The sequence below is a fragment of the Echiichthys vipera genome (assembly GCF_963691815.1).
Source record: "Echiichthys vipera genome assembly, chromosome: X".
NCBI lineage: Eukaryota > Metazoa > Chordata > Actinopteri > Perciformes > Trachinidae > Echiichthys > Echiichthys vipera.
In genome coordinates, this window is record NC_139825.1 from 15,606,872 (window position 1) to 15,629,511 (window position 22,640).

Below are 22,640 nucleotides of genomic sequence, written 5' to 3' on the forward strand. Positions count from 1 at the left end.
ACAATTCTCAACATGACATGCAACTGGAATACCAGCCTATAATAAAGGACGAGAGAGAGAAGCATTCAAGGGCTCCAGCCTTGAGCTTGTATCCGTCTATAAGTTTTATTCAGAGCTAGAAATACAGAAAAAAACATTTCCTACACTTTTTGTTTGTTCTTGTTTTTTAGACGCCTTAAAGTAGATTATTTCCCCACATATAAAACTTCCTCCAGTGGACATTATGATATATTTCCACTCCAGTTTGTCAAATCATTATTGGCCTTTTAGAAATTCCTTATTTTGTTCATTAGAGTCGACAGGATAGTTATTAATATGTTCCAGTTGCTGTTATATGTCACTTTCACTAAACATGATTACAGGAAATCAGCCTTATAAGATTCACAAATGCATTGGACAGCTTTTTGACATTATCCCTGCACACAAATGTTGATCTTTAAAAATATACACCTGATCTGACTGTTTAGACAGACTTGATGTTGATGTATTTATTTTTTGTTTTTATGTAGTGTGGGTTTTGTAACAACTAATTTGTAATTAATCATACTGTCTTACAGGCTGCATCTCCTATGTAGTCAATATGCATATCCTTTAAAATGCATCTTGGAGTTTGGTTGCACTCAATTTCTTACCTTATTTATTGTCATAATAAACCATTTATAAATCAGGACATTACGCTTACAATCACATCAACATTAACAGCTCACTGTGAACTCTAATATATTTAGATTTCAGGCTTGTAAACAAACAAACTTCATCTGGTTCATGGGAACAATTTATTCTTTAAGGAGGTATTTACCCTGCTCCCTGATCCACCCTTCACTGCGCCCCCACTGTGCTTCACCGCCCACCCAACCTCCAATGTCTTTGGAGTCACCACAAATACAAAAAAGCCTAAACAGCTTTTGGCAGTCACTGGGTCTAGTCAGTAGAGGAGCATCAAGCACAGACTCACACACTGCTGGAAGGATCTATTACACTGAAAAAATTAGGAGAAGGCACAGTGTGACCAGACTGCTGCCTGAAAGGGAAGAGAGCTGATAACACTGAGGACGGTGAGCAGGTAGGTGGCCCTCAAAACGAAGGCAGGGTGGATGAGGAAATATTCTTAACAGAGAGCAAAAGTGGATTACATTCAGCCTATTACTTGTAAGTCAGCCCCTGTGAACCATGTAGGAAAGATACAATGTTAACCGTCACTGTTTGCATCAGTAAGACGTCAGTATTTTGAGAGCAAGTGCACATGATGCAGGTGCCGTAAAAACTTGCTGTTCTCAAAGAGCAATAAATCGAGCACCATTTTATGTGCTATCTTATTTCAGTTGCTCAAAATTTTAAAGTATATAACCATGATAATAATGTAGATATTAATTAAACATTGTACAGGATTTAGGTTCACAGGAGGACACACAAAATTGTTGTAGGTGCATGAAATCACTTTAGTGGGGCATGCAGGCTTCTCAGTTTGAATTTCATGGTTTAAAAACTGGGAAGCTGGATCATTGCAGTGAGGTCAGAGCTGTAAGGTTGTTGAGTGATCAGAATCAGAATCAGAATCAGAAATACTGTAATAATCCCAGGGGGAAATTGTTTAAAACAATGATGACTTACTTTAGATGGAGCTATAAAATCGATATGTACCTTGAGATTCAGAGAGCTGCGTGAAGGGTCTGGGCTGTATTTTGGCAGAAAATAGGATTTCTTTTCACTTAAAAGAAATAAACGGGACTGTGGTTGATACTATTCACAATGTAGTCATCATTCTCTATGTGCTTGTGTTTTTGTGAAAAGCAATTATCTTTAATGCAGTTACGCTTCACAGATCTGAAAGGACAATATCCATTTCAAAGATAAGACTGCAAAAATAGTAGAATAAACACAGACTGAGAAAAAACACAGAACATGCTTAAGCATCTCTTACATGTTTTTGAACAACATATACATCAACTTGTCAGCCCTCTTATAGCAATTGAACAAATCCACTGGGACGTTTAAATAGCGCCATTAGCACTCATTTGACACCAAAAGGCCTTATCACCATGCCCAGTTCACAGCTGAAGCCACTTTCTGTCTCGTACACTCAGCTGCAGTCAGTGATGTGTGGAGAAATGCAGTGAGGGAAATTTGAGAAGCTACCAGATGCAATTTCAAGAGTATGCGGTCAGTGGTGCAGTCATCTGCGGGAGTTGACTGAATCACATGTCACGTACAACAGACATTAGGCATAATTTGTTTGTCTGCTGTGCAGTCACTCAAACTTCAAAGAACTCTGCAGGCACCTTCTGAAGACAGTCTCTGTGTTTCATGCTGTTAATTCGAGAAGAGATCAACTTTAAGTAATTTCATGCAATGTGGTGTTTTACACATGCCGAGATGACATTACAGGCAAGCATCAAAGGGGTTTGACCATGCATGGCTACTGAAACACTCACTCTGTTATATTCTGCACACACAATGACAAGGAGAGTCCTTGTGACACCCTGTGTGGTGTTAGTATCTTAATTAGAAATATCCCTGTGGTAATGGTTTTCTCCCACAGTATTTTGTCTTATAACTGATCATTTTGTTTATGTCTGCAACGAATCAAGCAAAATTAGAAGGATATATTTTCTTTCTGCTACAGTGGTCGAACATTTCTGTCTCTAATTTTAAACATGGTGACTTGTTATGTTGCCTGCAGTGACAGCCAGCCTGCCTACATATTTGTTGCATGCAATAATTCTGTGAACTTTACCGAAATGCAGAACAAATCTTTAAAATGTCATGGACATTGAGTGGGAAAGATGCCCAAGACTGTATAGACAGTTATATGGCCAACCATGTCCCCACCCACACAAGTCAGATTTTATTTAATCAGAGGAGAGCCTGAGCCAAACATTAAACTATAAATGCAATGAGCTAAAATGGCAATACTATTCAGTGGGAGGGAGGAGGAGTGGTTTCCTTTAATGCAAAGGGCCTCATGCCAAAATGTCTTCTGTTTCAGGCTGTTTTGCTTTTACCATATGCGTTGTGTGATTCATTTTCAAGATCCACCGGCAGCCAAGACCCCTGCTGGAGCCCAGAACGAGTACCACTAAAAATAAAATGCTTAGTTTCCAAGACAGCAAGGTTTTATTTTCAGTGGAATGTCAGGACACACTGTAAATATTTAACATTCGAAGTGAAATATTTAAGAATCTGTATTTAGTGAAATTACACTGCAGATAAAAAAGTCATCCCTTTATACAAGCCAGACTCATATTTCAAATAGACATTTCAAATTTTTTATCATTTTCTAACTTTCTTCTTGAACAGCCTCTCATTCTGAGCTCTTGGGTCTTAAATGATCACAGATGATCTGAGTTTTTGAGTAAATACTAATAAACTATTCAAGCTTCAAATGTTTAGAAAAAAAATAAAAGCCTTTTTGTAAATGAGGCTGCATACTACAGTAGGTTTGTATCTATTACAGCAGGTGGGCGTGATAATGCCATATAAAGAATCATGTAATCAGTAGTTACAAGGCCGTTTACATGCAATGTGAGCTGTGCACAATAGCAAGCATTAAAATCCTAATAATTGATTGTTCAACGTACCAGGGGAAAAGCCTCAGTATTATCTTATTAGGTCATCCAAGTAAATACAAAAGTGCCATGTTTTTCACACTGAGCACTAAAGGCAGAATTCAGACAGGACTCACCTCTTCATGTCAGCATTTTGCCAAAATCTTTGTTCAGCTGCAAAGTGATAATGACAATAATATCAATTGCCTGTACATAACCACAGCTACTTTAAGTCCATGTCCAATGAGATGGTTAAGACCTCTTAACTTAAGAGTCATTAGGTCACATTTTACGAGAACAAAAATCAGTAAGGGCATAAAGTGTCTCATGATGTGACCTTTCATAACAGAGATGAGACACGTCTCATGTTACAGTTGTAAGTCAGCTGTGATTGTCATTACAAATTGTACTTTTATATAAAACTATTCTGGTATCTTTAAAATTATATGTTATGAAAATTGAAACCAAATGGAACCAACCCTCAGTATTAGTCAAAGTTTGTTTTGGAAAATGTGTATTGTTAGGTAATACAGTTGATATGTATTTTCCAATCAAGATAAGGTAGAACTGCAGGTGTGCTGAAATGTGTGGTAAAAGCTGCAAGCTGCATCTTTAGCATTTTTTCCTAATGTCTGGGAACGACCTAAAACATTATGTTTACTTGCATGTGTTTTAAAATAGCAATAATAATATTTATCAGGACTGTATCCTCTGTCTTTTTTCCACAGAGCCTTCTGGATCAGCAGACCTCAATTGGAAAGCCAAGATGTGGAAGAAGTCTAAGGTGACCGATCAAACTGCTGCTGGGCAGGCGGGTGAGTGCAGGGTGGTGGACGACCTCTCTGTTTAGGTCAGTTAAGGGTTTGTATTGCAGCTCTCTCGGCCTGTATCTCCTCTTATCTGAGGAATGATCATGAACAGGATTTATTTGACTTACACACATTTGACTAATATTTATACAAATTGAAGATTCATGCGAAATTGCATTGAAGAAAGGAAAACAAACCTGCAGGACAAGAAAACACCTGGGAAGCTTATCATGTCAAAGATTGAATTCATCTTTTTTTTAAGACGTGGAATCCCCGAGACATCTGAAAACTGCTGTATTATGTTGAGGGCTGATCATATCCACTGAGAGAAAATGAAGAAAAGCATCTCAGTTTTTCCTTTTGTCAAGTGAAAGCAATATTATTCATGGTTTTTCAAGAAAACTCAACAGCAAAGATTTTTTTTTTTTGTCAACAAGGACATAAATGCTACTTTTCAATGGGAGCCTTTTGACATCTGAAAAAAAAAGTAGCAACAAGTTTGAAAGTGGATGAAAAGGATGTGATTATATGAAGACGACTGTCAGATGCCAGAAGATGAGATGCAAATAGGCCGTTAATCACTGAATGAGAGAAAAAGTCTCTTCATGACAAAAATAGTCAAATTAAAGAATACTAATGATGCATCTGGATGATCATTCGCAAGCTGCTGCCACCATTGAACGTGAAATGATGCCCTTTGTTTGGTGAAAGACAAAATGAAGGCATCTTTTAAATTAATTTCCGACAAGTTGCTTTTCCACAAATATTTGCATAATTTCTCTCAAGCACTGCGCAGGAATCATCCTGAGATGTCAGCTGAAAATGCCTGAGCGAGTCTAATCAACAGCTGCACAGCGCAACTATTCACATGCTGTTGTATAAACATATTGCTAACATACTGTATTATATTTTGTCTATGACTAACCATTTCTTGTTGTGTGTGTCTCTGAATATGTTGTTCTGCCTAAGTTGTGTCCGTGTTGGTGCTTCCCATTCCTGGGTTATACTGTATATAGTGATGTTTTATGTTTCTTGTGTCCATAATCCTGTCGAAGCTCCAACCAGCCATGGTGCTTTTGTCAGGATTAATATTTACCTGTCCTGTTCCCTCCCCTACTGTCACGTTGCGTGTTTAGTCGACGGTTCAGAAGGAGTTCAACCAGACGACAAAGGTATGCGTGCAAAAAAGAAATCAAATTACACAAACGACTCACCTTCTGTAAGTGCATGACGTTGGGTGAGTTGCATGTATGATGTGGTCTTCATCACGTCTTGAAAGGTGTCATCCAAAATGGATGGTTCAACTTTCAGTGTCGCAACAGATGCATTTTTATTGTGACATTTTAAACAACCTCCATATGATTACTACCACAAGGCTATTGCTAGAGGGCACTGCTGTTGATTTCCATGTGTCAACTTTGTCTTGTAACTTAAAAGGAAAAATGACACTTTTTTAATTCATGTCCAAATGCTGATTAGCCCTGAACAGTATGCTGGCACAGTTCTGTCTCAATAAGTGATCCACAGCGACATTTGTCTCCAAGAGGTGTTATGATCTCTCCTAAATTCCAAATAATCTGACTGACCATCCCAGTGCCCCGTTAAAAAATCCCATAAACCTTCATGCTTAAACATAACTTGTACATATAAAACAAGATCAGTAAATACAAACAAAAAACCCCACTACAAGTTAAACATACACCAGGGAAAACTGAGTCAACCCTTTAAGATACCACCCTTTCTGTATTCCCTTATAATTTTTGGCCCTTCCATGCCTGACCCTTCATGCTTTCCTTGGCTTCACTGTGATGACCAGGACTGCCACAGATTTTTCAAATTTCAATTTATACCCTAGCAGTCCAAAGCAGGTCTAAGAGAACCATGTGCTGTCAATATGTGTCATAACAACATATGTATATCAGATGAAATGAGCTATCGGGATCAATTTTAGCCATATCGCTTAACCCTACAGTACATTATGCCAAAGCATTATTAAAATAATATAAAAGTAGAGAAAGGACATTAAGATGTCCTCTAGTCCAACTGTATAAAGTTTAGAAACATGAGGAAGCAAGTTCTTTTCAACCACAGGCATTTCAGAAAGCTACCTACAGTTTTTTATGCCGGCCCATAGCTGTCAAGATCTCTTGAAAAACAAGATATAAGAATCTGGTGACATCGGTGAATGTTGCTCTTATATATTTCATATATATGCTCAGGATAACACTACCATTATGAATCGTTCTGTGCTAAATATATGCCACTCCATAAATTACATTATGCTGATTGACCCATGAAATCAATGCCCGGCTTAAACATGCAGTTTTTAAGGGCTGTTCTACAATAGACTGATCAATATTTTCACGGAACCCAATTGCTTTTAACGATGTCAGCATCATCATTGTGACTCCATAGTCCAACGTCCCGCTTGTTATCAGCTCAACAAGTCATGTACTGTTATCTGCTACGTACAGTACATACTGTTCTGTAGCTCCTGCCAGAAGCAATTTACCCCCAATGCGCTTAAGACTGCAAAATGCCCCCCTGCTCATTTAACTACATATTCTATAGTTTATATTTGCCTATTACAGGTCTTTCATGCCAGGAGAAAATAATTAAAGATCCCAGGACAAGCTGAAACCCCGGGATCAGCATTCAGTGATGCCGCCCTTGAGATTGCTTTGGGTTAGTCCATATTGGTACTATTAGGTGTTCTGGGACTTCTTCAAAGCACTTAAACCTGCTTCAATACCTTATATCACCACTACATCACTTTATTTATTTATTTAATGGTACTGTAACTATCTGCTGCTACACTTACTGTGCTTTAGGACATGCTGCTACATTTCACTGTGGTTTACTGTAACTTACTGTAACTTACTTAAGTACGAAATGCTGCTACACTCCACTGTGCCATACTGTCACTTAGTTCTGTAGGAAATGCTGCTACGTTTTTAACATTTTTAACACTTATAACTTATCGCTCCTTCTCACTTATTTAGTTTGTACTTATTTCATTTCAATCTGCTGCTAAACTGCACAGTGCGTATTGTTGTATATTGTATATACCTACGCTTAACCACGATGTCTGTTGCACTCTGTCACACTTAGTTCATTGCTTGATTTATTTTACGTTAGTTTTATTTTGATTTGATTTATGTTTATGCTTATTGTTACTCTGACCCTTTCCCACCTTTGTATTGAACTGTTGCAAAATAATTTCCCTCGGGATAAATAAAGCCTCTTGAATCTTGAATGAATCTTGAATTCTAGAGTTTAAAACAGCTATACAAGCGAGCTAAGTTGGACTCATAATTTGTCCCCTCCGGACCACTAGAGAGCAGCGCTTTTTTCCCCCCACACAGAAAACTTCTGGCCAACTAAACCTGTTTTGACTGCTCACAATTTAGACTGAACTGTGCCAGAATAAAATAATATTATACACTGTATAGTTAAAATACGAACATTGGGTGTTTATTTAATTACACACTTCAACCTTCTGTAGACCATGTACTTGTGCCACGTGGACACAAAATGAAGCAGTAATGTGATGGACAAGAATTAGTAGCTACTGGCTAAAGATACACTTTATATCTTTACGTGTTTTCTGTCTTTCTGAGGATATCATTTGCAAGCTACAAATGAGAGCTGAAAAACAAATTAATTACTGATTTACATGTTGTTTTTTCAACTATCTTCAAGTAAATCAAATAAAATTTGAGGTTTAATACGAATCCACCCATATTATTATTAACATTAGCTCAATGCTTCCACTCACATTTTCAACGTTACATAAACATGATGTTTATGGCAAGAATACTGATTTGTTTATAACAAAGACTATAAGTTGCCTGCTATTTATATAAATAAAGTCACTTGGGGGTGCATGTTTATATGAAGATTAAACACTCACCACTAATGTCAAGAAGTCCATGAGGTGGGAGAGAAAAAGTACATTATTATAAAACTTGAGTACATCTTTGACAAAGTTTAAAATTTGGTTTTAAAAATTGGAAAAATGTCTTGATGCATAACTTAGACCGTCACATTCCCTTTGGAAAGGTTGGCTTTTGACCATGATGTGGCTCATACAGTATCTTCTGCTCCTCATGAGCACTCTGTTTTAAGGGTTTAGTGTCAACACACAAGAGACGTTGAGTGTAGGTGTAGTTGTGAATAAGCTTTTCATTAGATTCTGTGCTTGCAATAACAGTGGAAAAGTTTCATCAAAAATTGAGGACAAGAAATCACCATAGTCAGATTAAAGGTGGTAGAGAGGGCTATGCTAATTTAGTTCAGAACATTTGCATTTCATTTTGTTTTCCCTATTTCCAATTACTCAGTTTATTAAAAACAAAATGCTAGGTAAAAACATTAATAAAAAGGATTATGCTGCATAAACATGGATTCTGGCAGACGGTAGACAGCAGACTGGATATATTTAAAGTGGACGGAAGAAGGACGTTAAATAAGTTGAGGCCTGCAGAGAATATCGGTGGCGGTAACGAGACTATTTTGAACAGAGAGGAGTAAAAAATTCCACTCTGCGCTCCATATAAAATCTTCCCACACATGCTCCCCGCTCGCTCACCCTTGCTCCACTCACTTTGCTCTTGGCATAGGCCTCGTTTTGGTGCAACAACATCTGGAGTGATATGATCAGAGGTTGAAATCCTGCCGAAGACGAATCTGAAGAACTCATGTTGCATTTGTACTGGTTGATAGATCTGGCTCCTCCCTCAGTCACAGAGTTTGTCTCATGTGGGGCGGGTTTAAGACGATGACTGACAGCGTCACCGTCCAGTCTGCAGGTCTGTTCATCACACTTTATCCGACTCACGAAACTTAGATTGAATCATGACAAGTTTGCAATCCAGCCACAAATGTAGCAAGCACAGCAATTTCGTTGCTGTGATTTGTTGTAGGTTACGTTTATGTTCCTGAGCGGACCCCTCGGAAATCGAAAATGGACTGAGAGGGCCAAGACTAATATGCATTTGTGATTAGTCTGGTGATGCCAGGCTAACAAGCAGCTACATGTATTATTAGAATAATTAAAATTAAAAATACAAAATAATTTTATTTGATACCATTCTTTCACCCTTATATTGTCATGCATGTTTCGTTTTGGTGTGATGCCATACCGTCGGACTGTTTGTTTTTCCTGTGTCGTCCAAAAGGTGTTGTCCGTTTGCAGTCTACCGTTTGCCTGAATAAATGTGAATGCAACATTAAGCCGATGGAAATTATCACAGCAACTACTTGTTTACATAAACAAGCAAGTCTTCAGAGGTTTAATCCATTATTGTGGCATTTGTATCCCTAAATATGTTGCATTCTTCACATAAACACTTTAAATATTTAAATGTGACTTTGTGTGAAGTTTACACTGACAAATGTTAACTGGGTAAATTTCTGGGTTTTACAATTGCATTTATTATCCACTACTGTACCTACTGTATTCATTCAAGTTCCCTGATTTACAGAGGTGGTTCCTCAAATAAGCCATTAACAACTTCATGCTTGTATGAGTTTATGGCAAATACTGTATCTTTAATTTGCCCCCTCTCTACATTAAGATTGTCTAATTGTTTATTTGTTTTATCTTTATCAGGAATCAAGAAGAAGTCAAAAGTGCCTGGGGTAATGATAACCCAGTTTATGGAGGAACTTCCAGAGGGCATGTCAACTCCAGATTTCACCCGCAAACCCATTGCTTTGACTATTCAGGAGGGTAAGTCTTCATGTCTCTGAGAGATGACTGATATTAATCAAATTTAAGGCTGAATTTAAAATACTAGTTAAAACCTGATAGTAAAAAAATAAAATAAAATACCTTGACCTAAATCACAAATAGCATAAGCAACATGTAGACTTCAGGAAGGGAGTAGCAGTCAGCCCTACTCCATGTTGAGAATACAATGATCATATTATTTAACAGACTTCCTAGATTTTGTCATTTGAGAGTGACAGCGAGGAATTTGGTGTGTATCCAAGCTTGAAGGCCCAGTCACACCAACCCAACACCAGGCCAACTGTTGTGTTGCCTTTTGTTAACTGTGTCTCACCAAGTAGCACATACTGTACATTCTGTGCCATTCGTGATAGGAAATAAGCCTCCATACCAGCAGACGGCAGCAGTCTGTACCTGATAAAAACAAGGGTTTGTTTTGGACTTACAACCTTTTAAATTTTAGTCGTTTTTTTATTTTCCTCACTTCTCTTCTTGTGCATTGACTGAACCGCCAAGAGTCATTTCTCTCGCCGAATGGCTCCGACACCAATTCAACATGCTGAATTGGCCGAAAAACAGTCGACGAGAGCCGACTGGTGTCAACGGTGTGGGACACACACAAAAACTAGGGCACTGTATTTTTAGTGCATGTCCAGGTTTAACCGACGCATGGCTGTCGGCTTGGTGTATCACTATTTTTAAAGGCTCAATTCATCTACACAACTTTTGAAATGTGCACACTTCCTATACATAGTTTATCAACTGGGTAAAAGTCTTCTCAAACATATCTTAAACTTATTTTGTCATGCAATGTACCATGTATCTGCAACTTACCCATATTTAATGAAAACAAAGCAATTAATGATTTGTCACGAATAAGAAAATCTTTATCTCTTTCATATTCCAGGTAAATATGCAGTCTTTAAGGCCATAGTAGTGGGCAACCCAACACCCACTGTAACATGGAGCAGAGCAAACGGAGATATACATTATCACCCTGACATGTGTCTGCAAAAGTATGATGAAGTATCGCACGAACATACTATTGAGGTAAGACTCATATGTAGTCATTGAGGTATAATAGATGACAGGCTGTAAGAAACCCTAAATGCATGGTCATATTAAGTGTCCAAACCAAAAAATTTACTCGCCCCATGAAAAGGAAAGTAATGTCATGTTTCTGTCAGAAAATAGTGAAAATCCAAGTTTCTCAAAGTCCAAGGTGACGTCTTCAAATGTCTTATTTCATTAGTCAAAAATCCAAAGATATTCAGTTAATATGATACTAAAGAAATATCCATTTGAGAGGCTGAAAACAGCATTTTTATGCCATTTTTGCATGAAAATATATTTTAAAAGATTAACCAATTAAAAAATGACGCCGATAATTTTTCCGTCGATTGACCAATCAAAATAGGGAATGCGTGCTTGTGGTCGTTCATAGTTTAGGCTTCTAACGAAGTGAGTGGGAGGTGGAGCAAATTTCCATGCACTGGAAATGTAAGGTGACAATGCCTTAAGACTCAGACTGCTTTCAGTGACAATACAAATGACATTAACTCTGTGTTTGTATTTCATTAGTTCCCTAAGGTTGATCCAGAGGATGCAGACACCTACAAATGTTTTGCAACAAATGAATATGGAAAGGCTGTTTGCACTGTTGTCTTGAACGTTATTTCAGGTAGGATCCTTATTGTACATCACTGCTGTCTCTCTAGTGTGTTATGTAATAGTTGCATCATATATCCTCTTAATAAGCTGGCACATTTTTACTGAAATGTGATAAAGGGAATGCAATTTGACGGAATTGTTTGCTTTCAGTTGGATTCTCTAAGAGCAAGGAGCTTCAAAAGAAAGAGAAAGGAGAAGGTGAGGTTCAAATACATGACCCTTAAAGTTTTATCTGAATAGATTTGCAAATTTGACTTGTGTTTAATATGGTAGTTTTAGGTTGTTGTTTTTAAGTCGTCACAAGAAAGAGAGCTAATGTCCAATGTCTTTGCGTATATCAGACACAAATTAGCACTCAATTGAGCAATAGCTCAGGATGTATGTTGGGATTATATCACAGCTAAGGGGCGTTGTTTAGCCCGACGCAAAGCAAACACTTTTTCACATAGTTGTGAATGGAACCTGCTCTTTTTGAACTTTTTCAACTTTGAAAAAGACAAAGTTTGACATAAATATTCACTGATGGACTGGTGTTTCTCATTCCGGTTTCCCAGACACAAAGGACTTCAGAAAAAAACTTAAAAAACGGTGAGTGAAATATTTTTTGTCTCTCAATATTGTTATGGTATTGTAATTTCTGTATGACAGTGTATTGTCTATGACAGTATAATAATAATTATTTCATTGAAACACATTGGTGTTTTTTTCTTTTTGCAGAGGAGGTTCTTCAAATATCATTCATAGCCTGATTTGAACATTATTATTCCTAAAAACAGGAGGAAAAGATTATTCATGGCTGCTGACAGTATTTTCTCATTCATGGAGGGATAAAAAGAGATATCCAAAATCTTTAAAAAACTTTGACTTTATGTGTTGACAAAATGAAACAAGAAATTTGAACCAGGCTTTAACCAACGATCACATTTCTTTCTTGAACTGTAAGAAAATGAGCATCTTTCATAGGATTATGCCTAATTTGTATATTTAAAAAAAAAGAACATATTAAAAAACTTGTAATACAAAACATATTTGTTTTAATGTAGGCAATCATCTGGGGACGTTTCATGGTGATATCTATTATTAAAAACATGTTGCCCTATTCACCTGTGGCGTCTCCTCTTAATCAATCGTCTCTGTCTGCAGCAATGAGGATGGAACACGTGAGGAAAAGCCAATGGATCAAGAGGAGAAAGTCTGGGAAATTCTCCTTAGTGCAGACAAGAAAGACTACGAGCGCATCTGTGCCGAATATGGTATTACAGACTTCCGCTACATGCTGAAGAAACTCACTGAAATGAAGAAAGAGAGAGAGGATGAGATTGCAGAGGTATGTAGCCTTTTGATTCTCCTTTCTTTCTGAGCATGTGTAACCACTAAGCTCTTTATACCACTTGTTGTTTCAGCAGTATTTGTTATGCTTGACCCACACAAAAAAATTCCAACCTTAACAGAAGTGGATAATGTGAGACCCAACACATAACGACATGTAATGATACATCTAACAGTTTAGTTCCTCTAGTGTGTGGAGAGAAACGATTTGGCCACACACTAATATATTTAATTTATCTTCAACCAGTGATGGTCTGAAACGGTCCAAACTTGACTTTACCTTGCCAGGGTCCTGAGCGGCGAATCCGTCCACTCCACAGAGTTAACTGAAGATGTAAACGGAGTGTAACTGTTTGACAAATCTTTCTGATATCAGGCAAATTTTTTATGCTACTTGTACAACCAATTAACGAAGAGAAACGACAAAAATGTGGTTAAAGTCATGGGGACGGCAATTATTCAAGGTTAATAATAGTAAATATAATGTCAAGGTTTGTTAGTGGATGCTATCATTCTTTCCGACGTGACTGCGTCCTTGGCGTTCCCCAAACACAACAGGATAGCAGATCGTGAATATTGAACGTATTTAATATTTGATGGCGGCGCGTGTAGACGCAGCGACCTCTCGCTCTCCCGATTATGCAATGTTTTGTTCATTTAAAGAATGTTTGTCTGAACGTTTTTCTTGTCGTCTACATCGGAATACAAGTACAGTCTTTATTAGACATTCGAAAAAGCAAGATCTGCAAAGTTTTGGAACCAACAACAGAGACGCTGAAAGAGCTCAGACTGCTCGTACGGCCTGCTTTCACACTGGACTCGCCTGCTACCCCTCCACCAGAAAGGAGGCGTCGGAAGCAGTGTGCGAGGACAACAAAGAGGGGCATGCGTGGAGGTATCCGAGCCAGGCTAGAGGCAAGTCTAACTCGCCCAGCCATTCCATCTATCCTCCTGGCAAATGTACGATCATTGGACAATAAAATGGACCACATCCGACTACTGAGATCAGCGAATCGAAAAGTGAGTTACTGCTATGTGCTTGCATTCACTGAAACATGGCTAAATGACAACATTACCGACTCTGCTGTACAACTGGAGCAGCTAGCATGCTACCGAGCGGATAGAGCCTTGGCAGAAGGAGGTAAGACCCGTGGCGGAGGGATCTGTGTTTACATCCGAGATGTGTGGTGCCGGGACGTGGCGGTGGTATGCAACACTGTTCTCCACTGGTTTAGAGAGTTTATGATCATAAAGTGTCGTCATTTCTATTTGCCCAGAGTAATTACTGTGATTCTACTAGCGGCAGTCTACATCCCTCCCACTAACAACAGCAGTGATAGGAACGCTGCACTTATTGAACTGTACCAAGCCATCAGTGAATAACAAACATATCCAGATGGTTTCACTATCCTCGCAGGATATTTTAACCATTCTGATCTCAAGACTGTACTGCCAAAATTTAACCAGCACGTTAACTTTCCAACAAGGGGTGTTAACACCTTGGATCTGGTCTACACCACATACAAAGGAGCGTACAAAGCCACCCCTCCCCCACATTGGCCTATCTGACAACCTCACTGTTATGCTAATGCCTGCATACAAACAAAAAAAGGTGAAAGCCACCAAACTGGTTCTGAAGCAGATTAGTGTGTGGCCCGAGGGAGCCTCCTCATTTCTTCAAGACTGCTTTGACACTACAGACTGGGAGATGTTCAAACAGGAAGCCACTTATAAGAACAACACAGACATTGAGTAGTACAGAACTAGAAGCCATGGTTGACGGGGGACGTCCACAGGCTGTTGAGGGCAAGAGACAAGGCCTTCAGAGCTGGAGACGAATCTGGCTTGAGAACAGCAAGAGCCAATCTTTGCCGTGGCATCAGAAAAGCAAATCAGGATCACACACACAGAATAACATCCCACTTCAACAACAGCAAAAATGCACGGAGCCTATGGCAAGCAACTGGCTGCTCGACTTCCTCAGCGAGAGGCCACAAGCTGTACGTGTTGGGAACAACACCTCCAGCACCATCACCCTGAGCACGGGGGCTCCACAAGGCTGCGTGCTCAGTCCTCTGCTCTTCATCTTATTGACGCACGACTGCACACCAACTGACAGCACCAATCACCTCATAAAGTTTGCGGGCGACACAACTCTGATGGGTCTCATCATTAAGCGGGGAACGAGACAGACTACAGGAAAGAGGTAGACCTTCTGACCACGTGGTGTAGGAACAACAACCACCTGCTAAATGTCAGCAAGACGAAGGAGATAGTTGTTCCAGAAAGACCACACCGACCACCCACCAATAACCATCGATGGTGCTGCTGTGGAGAGAGTGAGTAGCACCAAATCCCTTGGGGTGCACATCAGTGAGGACCTGTCATGGACTACAAACACTACATTACTGGCAAAGAAGGCACAACAGCACCTCGACTTAATGCGGAAACTCAAAAGGTTAAGCTCTCCACCACCCATCCTGACAACATTCTACAGAGGCACCATTGAGAGCATCATTTCCAGCTGTATTACTGTATGGGGCGGGACCTTCACTGAGTACAACATAAGAGCGCATAGTGAATACAGCAGGGAAAATCATTGGTGCCCCACTCCCATCCCTATAAGACTTGTACACCAAGCACCTCACCCAGAAAGCGGTCAAAATACTGAGTGACCCAAGTCATCCCACACACAAACTGTTCAGTCTCCTGCCCTCTGGAAATAGGTACAGGAGCATCCATTCCCGCACCACTAGACTCCATAACAGCTTTGTCCACCAGGCTGCTGAACTCTCTCTCCTCTCTACCCTCAGCCCGACCCAGCAGAGCGTCAGGAACATAAAAATACGCCCTCCAAGAGACATCCTGAACAGACACACCAAAAATGACTATGCAAAAGGCACATACGGACCTGCTGCTATCAAATGTTTTGCACTATTATGCCACCATCGGCCCTTTTCATATTATTTTTTTATTATTATTATTATTGTATTGTTTTGTTGTTACTATAGCAGTTAGATCATTTATGTTGTGTCACTTACCATTGTGTCTTGCCACTTTACTAATTGTGTCTTGTCTTGTCTTTGTCTTGTCTAGTCTACGCATGGGAAAGTGAGAAACGAAATTTCGATTCCTTGTATGTCTTGTTCATGGGAAGAATTGACAATAAAGCTGACTTTGACTTTGACTCTTATTTGCAATTTGAAATCGGTGCAGCCAGACTCATTAAAAATATATATTTTTTTCTCTTTATTTTTACTGTAGTTTGTTTCACACATCAGCACACTGAAACATATTGAAGTCAATGACAACGACTGTGCAACAATTGAGTTGGACATGGACCTCAAGGATCCTTCCAGCAAAGTTTTCCTGTACAAGGTGAGGAGCCTTTACTACTCACTATACTACTATAACTATTAACTCAAGTATAATATTGTTGCATTTTAATATCCTTTATCAATATGGTAACATGCCCATAAATTCCGCAGGATGGCGTCATGGTTCCGTTCACCCTAGAAGAAAGTGATTCGCAGAAGCATAGTTTGAAACAAGTTGGCAGGAAATTTATATTCAAAATTGGCAAACTAGGTTCAGAAGATGCTGGACTCTACTCAGTGGATGTCGGTGGTGTCAATGTATTCTCCACAGAGTTTAAAGGTATGTCTTTAATCAAGGGATTAAAATTACATTAGGTTTAACTAAATTCAGTCAAATGATTGCTGATATGTCATTGCTGTCCAACGATATTCTTTTTAGATGTGTAATTAGTTAATTTAGGAAATAGTTGGGACAGATTAACAAACAGGGTGTTTGCAGGCAGTTTAATTTAATGTCTTTAAAGACCTTTTTTAAGACCTTTTTCAGATATTCAAAGACCACTTCAAGTTCTAACCTGAAACATCAGCATCACACTTTCAAATTCTGCAGCAATACCATTTTTGAGTTTTGGATATTCGGTACTAATCAAGAGTGTATATTCAGATATTTGTTGCTGTCTTCGGGATGGAGGGGGCGCAGCAGCATGAACTAGGAAGAGTCATATCCGCGCACAATGGCATTACGTTGCTGTAAACAGTGACGATCTTCCTAAAATTGCCTGAAAACAACACCAGTCTGCTACAGTAAAATCACACAGACCTGACAGACATGTCTCCATTCTTGGCTGATATGGACGGCAAGGCGCTGCAGTGTTTCAGTGGAGTTAATTAATTAGCGGCTAGGATGAACAGCACAGTGAATTTCAGCCTGCATTTATACGGCTTTTAAGCCTTACATATTTGAGAAATAGCAGCTGATGTTGGTAGTAGAGCAAAAAGTTAGTGGCTGCAACAAGTGTAGACGAACAAATATCCGAGTACTACTTACCATATTGGTGTAACAGGACCTTTGTGTAGATTTATTAAGCAGCCTTCAGTCAGTGGTTGTCCTTGTATTGTAAGATGATGTCAAATCCAGCAGGGTTCCATAAAAATACTACTACTACTACTACTACCGCTAATAATAATAATAATGATAATATTAATAATAATAATAATAATAATAATAATAATAATAATAATAATAATAATAACAAATTTTATTTGCATTGAACTTTACATTCAACAATCTCAAAGTGATAAAGAGCAGAATAGAAACAATATTAAAATAAAAGGTAAAATGAAAAACAAGTTATTAGTTAAAAGGAGAACATCTAAAAGACATTTAGCAAAATGCTTTGGTGAACAGGAAGGTTTTTAAAAAAAACATATGTAGTCTGCGGGGCCCTCAGGTGGTCAGGGAGGGCGTTCCATAATCTCAGAGCATCTGAGGAAAAGGCCTGATCACACATGTTGCAGAGCTTGGTTCTTGGGACTTGGAGGGTGTTTGAGGTACCTGAACGGAGGATGTGTGAAGTGGTCTAGGGGGTAAGGAGTTCCTTCAGGTATAGGGGGGCATGTCTGTGAATGCACTGGTGGGTGAGGAGAGAGACCTTGTACACAATTCTGAGTGGGAAAGGGAGCCAGTGAAGAGATTGCAGGACAGAATCCCAATACATGCCCAAACAATGATCACATTAATTCACTCTCTGGCCAAATATATCTATGTCTTAATTACTTCTCAATTGATTTATTGATTCAACATTTTTTAAGACCACACAGGCACCCTGATGAAATTCTCTCACTGCTTATGTTTTCTATTTTGTGTCTTTCTGAAACTGCAGTGCCTGATGTTGACTTTGCTGTCAAAATACAAGAGGTTAAAGCAACAGAACGAGAGGACGCCCTCTTTCAATGTGTCCTGACTGCTCCTATGAATGAGATTAAATGGATGGGGAAAAGCGCTACACTGACGAATAGCGAGAAACATGAAATCATTGTATCTGAAGATAAGCTTATCCACAAGTTGATTGTGCGGGACTGTTTGCCTTTGGATGGTGGTATCTATGCTGCTGTGGCAGGCATCAAATCCTGCAACACGTGGCTTATAGTTGAAGGTGAGAAAATTATTATCTTCCAACTTTTCAATCCTCCAAATTCAGGTTAAATGGTCATGTAGAATATGTTGAAGATACTTTCCAGACATCCACAAATTGTTAGTCCAAATTTTATATTAAACAAAAATAATAACTATATTTATATTTATATTATCTTTTATAGCTGACAAAGATCCTGCCAACAAGGGCAAGAAGGCATCTCGCAAAGCTACTATGGCTGGAGGTGGTAATGACGAAGATCTGATGAAAATAGCTAAGGAACAACAGGAAAAATATCAAAAAGAAATGGAAGAAAAAATGGAAAAGGCCAAGAAGGCTCAAGCAGAGAAAGCAGCTGCAGCTGAAGTTGCCCGAGCAGAGGCTGAAGAAGCTAAAAAGGCAGCTGCTGAAGAAAAAGCCAAGGCCAAGGCTGCAGCTAAGGCTGCTGGAAAGACAAAGAAGACAGCAGCCAGCAAGGACGCAGTTGCAAGGAAAACTAAGAAAAAAGTGGCTGGGGCTACAGAGGGGAGTCTAGACGCTGGTGGTGCAGTTGGCACTGGTGGTGCTGATGGTGCAGGAGGCCCTGGTGGTGCCGTTGGTGCAGGAGGCACCGGTGGTGCTGCTGCGTCAGTAGGTGCTGGCGGTGCTGGTGGGTCCGGCGGAGCAGGGGGGGCAGGGGGTGATGGTGGCACAGGGACTGGTGCTGGTACTGCTGGTGGTGCTGCTGGTTGTGCTGGTGCTGCTGGTGGTAGTGGTACCGGTGGCGGCGCAGGTGGTGAAGGTGGAGGAAAAGATGGAACTAGAGCTGGAGCTAAAGGAACAAGGGCTGGAGCTGGAACTAGAGCTGGAGCTGTCATATATGGAGATGGAGTTGTTGGTGGTGAAGGTTTTGGAGAAGATTTTGAAGATGAAGATTCATTTGAAGATTCTGATAAAGAAAGTGAGGGAGAAGGAGCAGGAGATGGAGAGGGAGCAGGACGAGGAGGAGAAGGAGCAGATGGAGGAGAGGGAGGAGAGGCAAGAGAAGGGGGTGGAGAAGGATGCAAAAAACGCAAGAAACGTCTGAGAGATGGTCCACTTGTTCCTGATACTGTGATAGGTAAGAAATTCATACTCGACAGAAAACATACATTTATTTTGAGAGACTTAATGACGAAAATGACTTCCAAAATGTGTCCATTATTCTCCTAAATGCTCATGAGGATGCAGTATAAACATCTCTATAGAGAAACTTGCTTTAATTTAAGAAATGTCAATATTATTAATAATAGAGGCAACAGCAGAATGTACTGATTTATTTTTATAGACTTCTCTCTTTTTTTGTCTGCATTTCACAATCCTCTTTATTAGAAATTGTATCTTACTGTTAAATAAACAAGACACTGTTGCTCTTCCTAAATAACTTTCAGATTCTTTACAAAAGTATATTAATCTTAAATATCCTTAAAAATATTGAATCAACAATACTTTTACAAAGAATTTTGAAACTAAATTATTTGAAAAAAGGAAATGATAAGGGTTTTACTTAGATCATGCAGAATGAATGCTAGTATGTTTATGACATTTATGTTACTCAGGTCTTCATCAGGTCATTATCACATTGCTATAATGATAAAATGCCTGTAATTCTGATTAAAGTTGCTACTTATTATCACTAATAGGAGATAATAATGATGAGGAAACCAATAATCAACAAGGTGAAAAATCTGGGGAAAAAAGGATTCGTCCCAAAAAGAAAAATGTGGAAGTTGAAAATGCTGTTGTTGGTAAGAGATGTCAAAGGCTGCATGCTGTAGGCAATAGACTATTAGAGTCATTTGTTTATGAAAATGTCTTTGACATCACAACTGAAGAAAATCCTAAACTAAACTTTCTAACTTTGCAGCTGAACTAAAGGATCAGTGTGTAGGAATTAGCGGCATCTAGTGGTGAGGTTGCGACCTACTGAATACCCTTTCCTTTCACCTTTACCTTTCCAAGTGTCTAGCAGCAGTAACAGTAGCCCTCAGTTATTGTCAGAACACGAAAGCCCTCTCTAGAGCTAGTTTTTTTTTTTTTCATTCTGGGCTACTTGCATGCAACATGCCGGTGCAACACCGCAGGCTTTGTGAAAGGGGGACCTGCTCCTTCTGTATAAGATATAAAGGGCTGATTCTAAGTTAACAAAAACACAACAATTCCTAGTTTCACCTGATTATACACTAATAAAAACACAATTATGAATAGTTAATTCCATTTCTACCATTAGATTACCCTAAATCCTACACACACTGACTGAATTAAACAGCAGGCACTGACACTTTACACTGCTTAGCTTTGCTGACCATACAGTTAGCTAAAAGCTCCACGTGGGCCAGGTGAATTTCAAAACATAGTTCAAAGTTACCACGAAAAAAATACAGCACAGTTTGGTTTCAATGTGGCAGGACATTTAACTGCTCAAATTGCTCTTCTGAGTCAGAAGAAACTGTAGGCTTTAACTATTGCTTTATCAATAATTAACATTAATTGATTAATAACAACAACCAAAACAATTTTTTGTCTATATCTATGTATGTTTGTTTAGGCGCCCTTTTTCTTAGAGTCAGACAGCATATAGCACAATATGAATTACATATATATACTGAATTCTGAATTATCCTCCAGCTAATACTTTATTTAAATGAATGTATCATCAAACACAGCCCAACATCGTGTTTCATCTTGTCTACATGATTTGCATTTGAGTTTCAGTTTTGATGACTTGCTTGGATGAGGGTTCAGTCAAGCAGCGCAGTAATGAGGAGAGACTGATAGGCCTACAGAGAGAGCAAGATGCCTGAATATTAATCAATATCAATATTTGAACTGGAACACATCATCACATTTCAATCAATTAAAATTAGAGCACTTTTATACAAGATACAAGTGGCCCATTAAGTGACCACCCAATCTACCCTCAGTAAGGATGAAGTTGACATACAGTCTATTCAGTAGACATTGCCCAACCCTAATGTGTGTGCTTTCATGTTTGTAGACATGTTTGTCTTTTTTGTTGTTATAAATACCTTGTTTAATTCATGTACAAGTTTGTCATGTAAGAGAGGGGTGTAAAAGGTGATGTTTTTAATTTGAGCCCAGTCATAACATACTTTGGGAAATAAAAAACGCATTAACTCAAAATATAATAACAAACTTACTGGATAATTTATACAAAGGTCTGTATTTAAAACATAGAGTTTTAAAAAGTTTTTTTATTTCAATTCCTCACTCAAAAATAGTAGACAAATTAGGCCACACCTCTGTGACGTCTCAACCTCTGACCAGCGCTCTCAATCACTTCTGTCAGGTAAGATAGCTCATACTCGTTTTTCCTACAGTGAGAGCATCTCTTTTTCATGAATGAAACACTATGTCTGAGAAAAACAAAAGTGCAAATTACTCATCAGTATCAAAAAGAAAGCAATATAGCATATACCTGAAGTGTTACATTTACTTCAGTTTAACTGAAGGACAGGTCATTTGTGGTCACTTGACAGTGGCACAATTATAGAACCAATCTTGAATATCACCTTTTCCACCACCCTCTTCTTCTGTATTGAAGTCATTGTTTGTTATTTATGTTGTTGCTGTTCATCTTGTTTTCATCTATGTTGACATTATTGTTACTGTTTTCATTAATGTTATTTGCAAGGCATATCCAACACCAAATGAGAAACATTGGATTGATGGTTATTACGATGATACCCCGAAAACGGAAACAAACAAACAAACAAACAAACAAACAAACCAAAAACGGCCCGAGTGGTGCCAGTGGTGATTGGCACTGGGCCAGCAGCAGGCTGTGATGAATCTCCTGAAAATGGTGAAGGTGCAGGCGATGGTGAGCCAGCAGCAGCTGGCAAGCATTCAGGCCGTACACTGCAAGGCCCATTGATCATGGAGACGGTTAGTGGTAAGATCACTGGAGCTACATTAACTGCTGCATGGGAAGCACTGTCACTGAATAAAGTCATTTGATGAGCAGATGACTTTTCCAGTGGTTTTAGAGGGGTTAATGTATTAAGTGTGTGTGGCTACAGAGCAAAATGCTAAATTTGATCTCTAATTGGTTAAATAAC

General features: G+C 38.9%; 1 protein-coding gene across 2 annotated transcripts in view; it reads left to right on the forward strand.

Moving 5' to 3' along the window:
• Positions 1 to 915: 915 nt before the first annotated feature.
• Positions 916 to 22,640, forward strand: part of igfn1.1 (immunoglobulin like and fibronectin type III domain containing 1, tandem duplicate 1) — a 29,293-nt gene continuing 7,568 nt past the window's right edge. Inside the window, exons 1-13 of one of the 2 annotated variants that reach the window (XM_083939266.1) lie at positions 916 to 1,063; positions 4,274 to 4,360; positions 9,969 to 10,088; positions 10,996 to 11,138; positions 11,670 to 11,769; positions 11,910 to 11,957; positions 12,314 to 12,347; positions 12,903 to 13,086; positions 16,353 to 16,466; positions 16,577 to 16,745; positions 18,289 to 18,561; positions 18,725 to 19,639; positions 20,202 to 20,306. In XM_083939266.1, coding sequence (XP_083795392.1) covers positions 4,312 to 4,360; positions 9,969 to 10,088; positions 10,996 to 11,138; positions 11,670 to 11,769; positions 11,910 to 11,957; positions 12,314 to 12,347; positions 12,903 to 13,086; positions 16,353 to 16,466; positions 16,577 to 16,745; positions 18,289 to 18,561; positions 18,725 to 19,639; positions 20,202 to 20,306 — 2,254 coding nt within the window. In that variant the 5' untranslated portion in view covers positions 916 to 1,063; positions 4,274 to 4,311. The remainder of the gene's footprint in view (positions 1,064 to 4,273; positions 4,361 to 9,968; positions 10,089 to 10,995; positions 11,139 to 11,669; positions 11,770 to 11,909; positions 11,958 to 12,313; positions 12,348 to 12,902; positions 13,087 to 16,352; positions 16,467 to 16,576; positions 16,746 to 18,288; positions 18,562 to 18,724; positions 19,640 to 20,201; positions 20,307 to 22,640) is intronic. The other variant, XM_083939267.1, reaches the window with a different exon arrangement.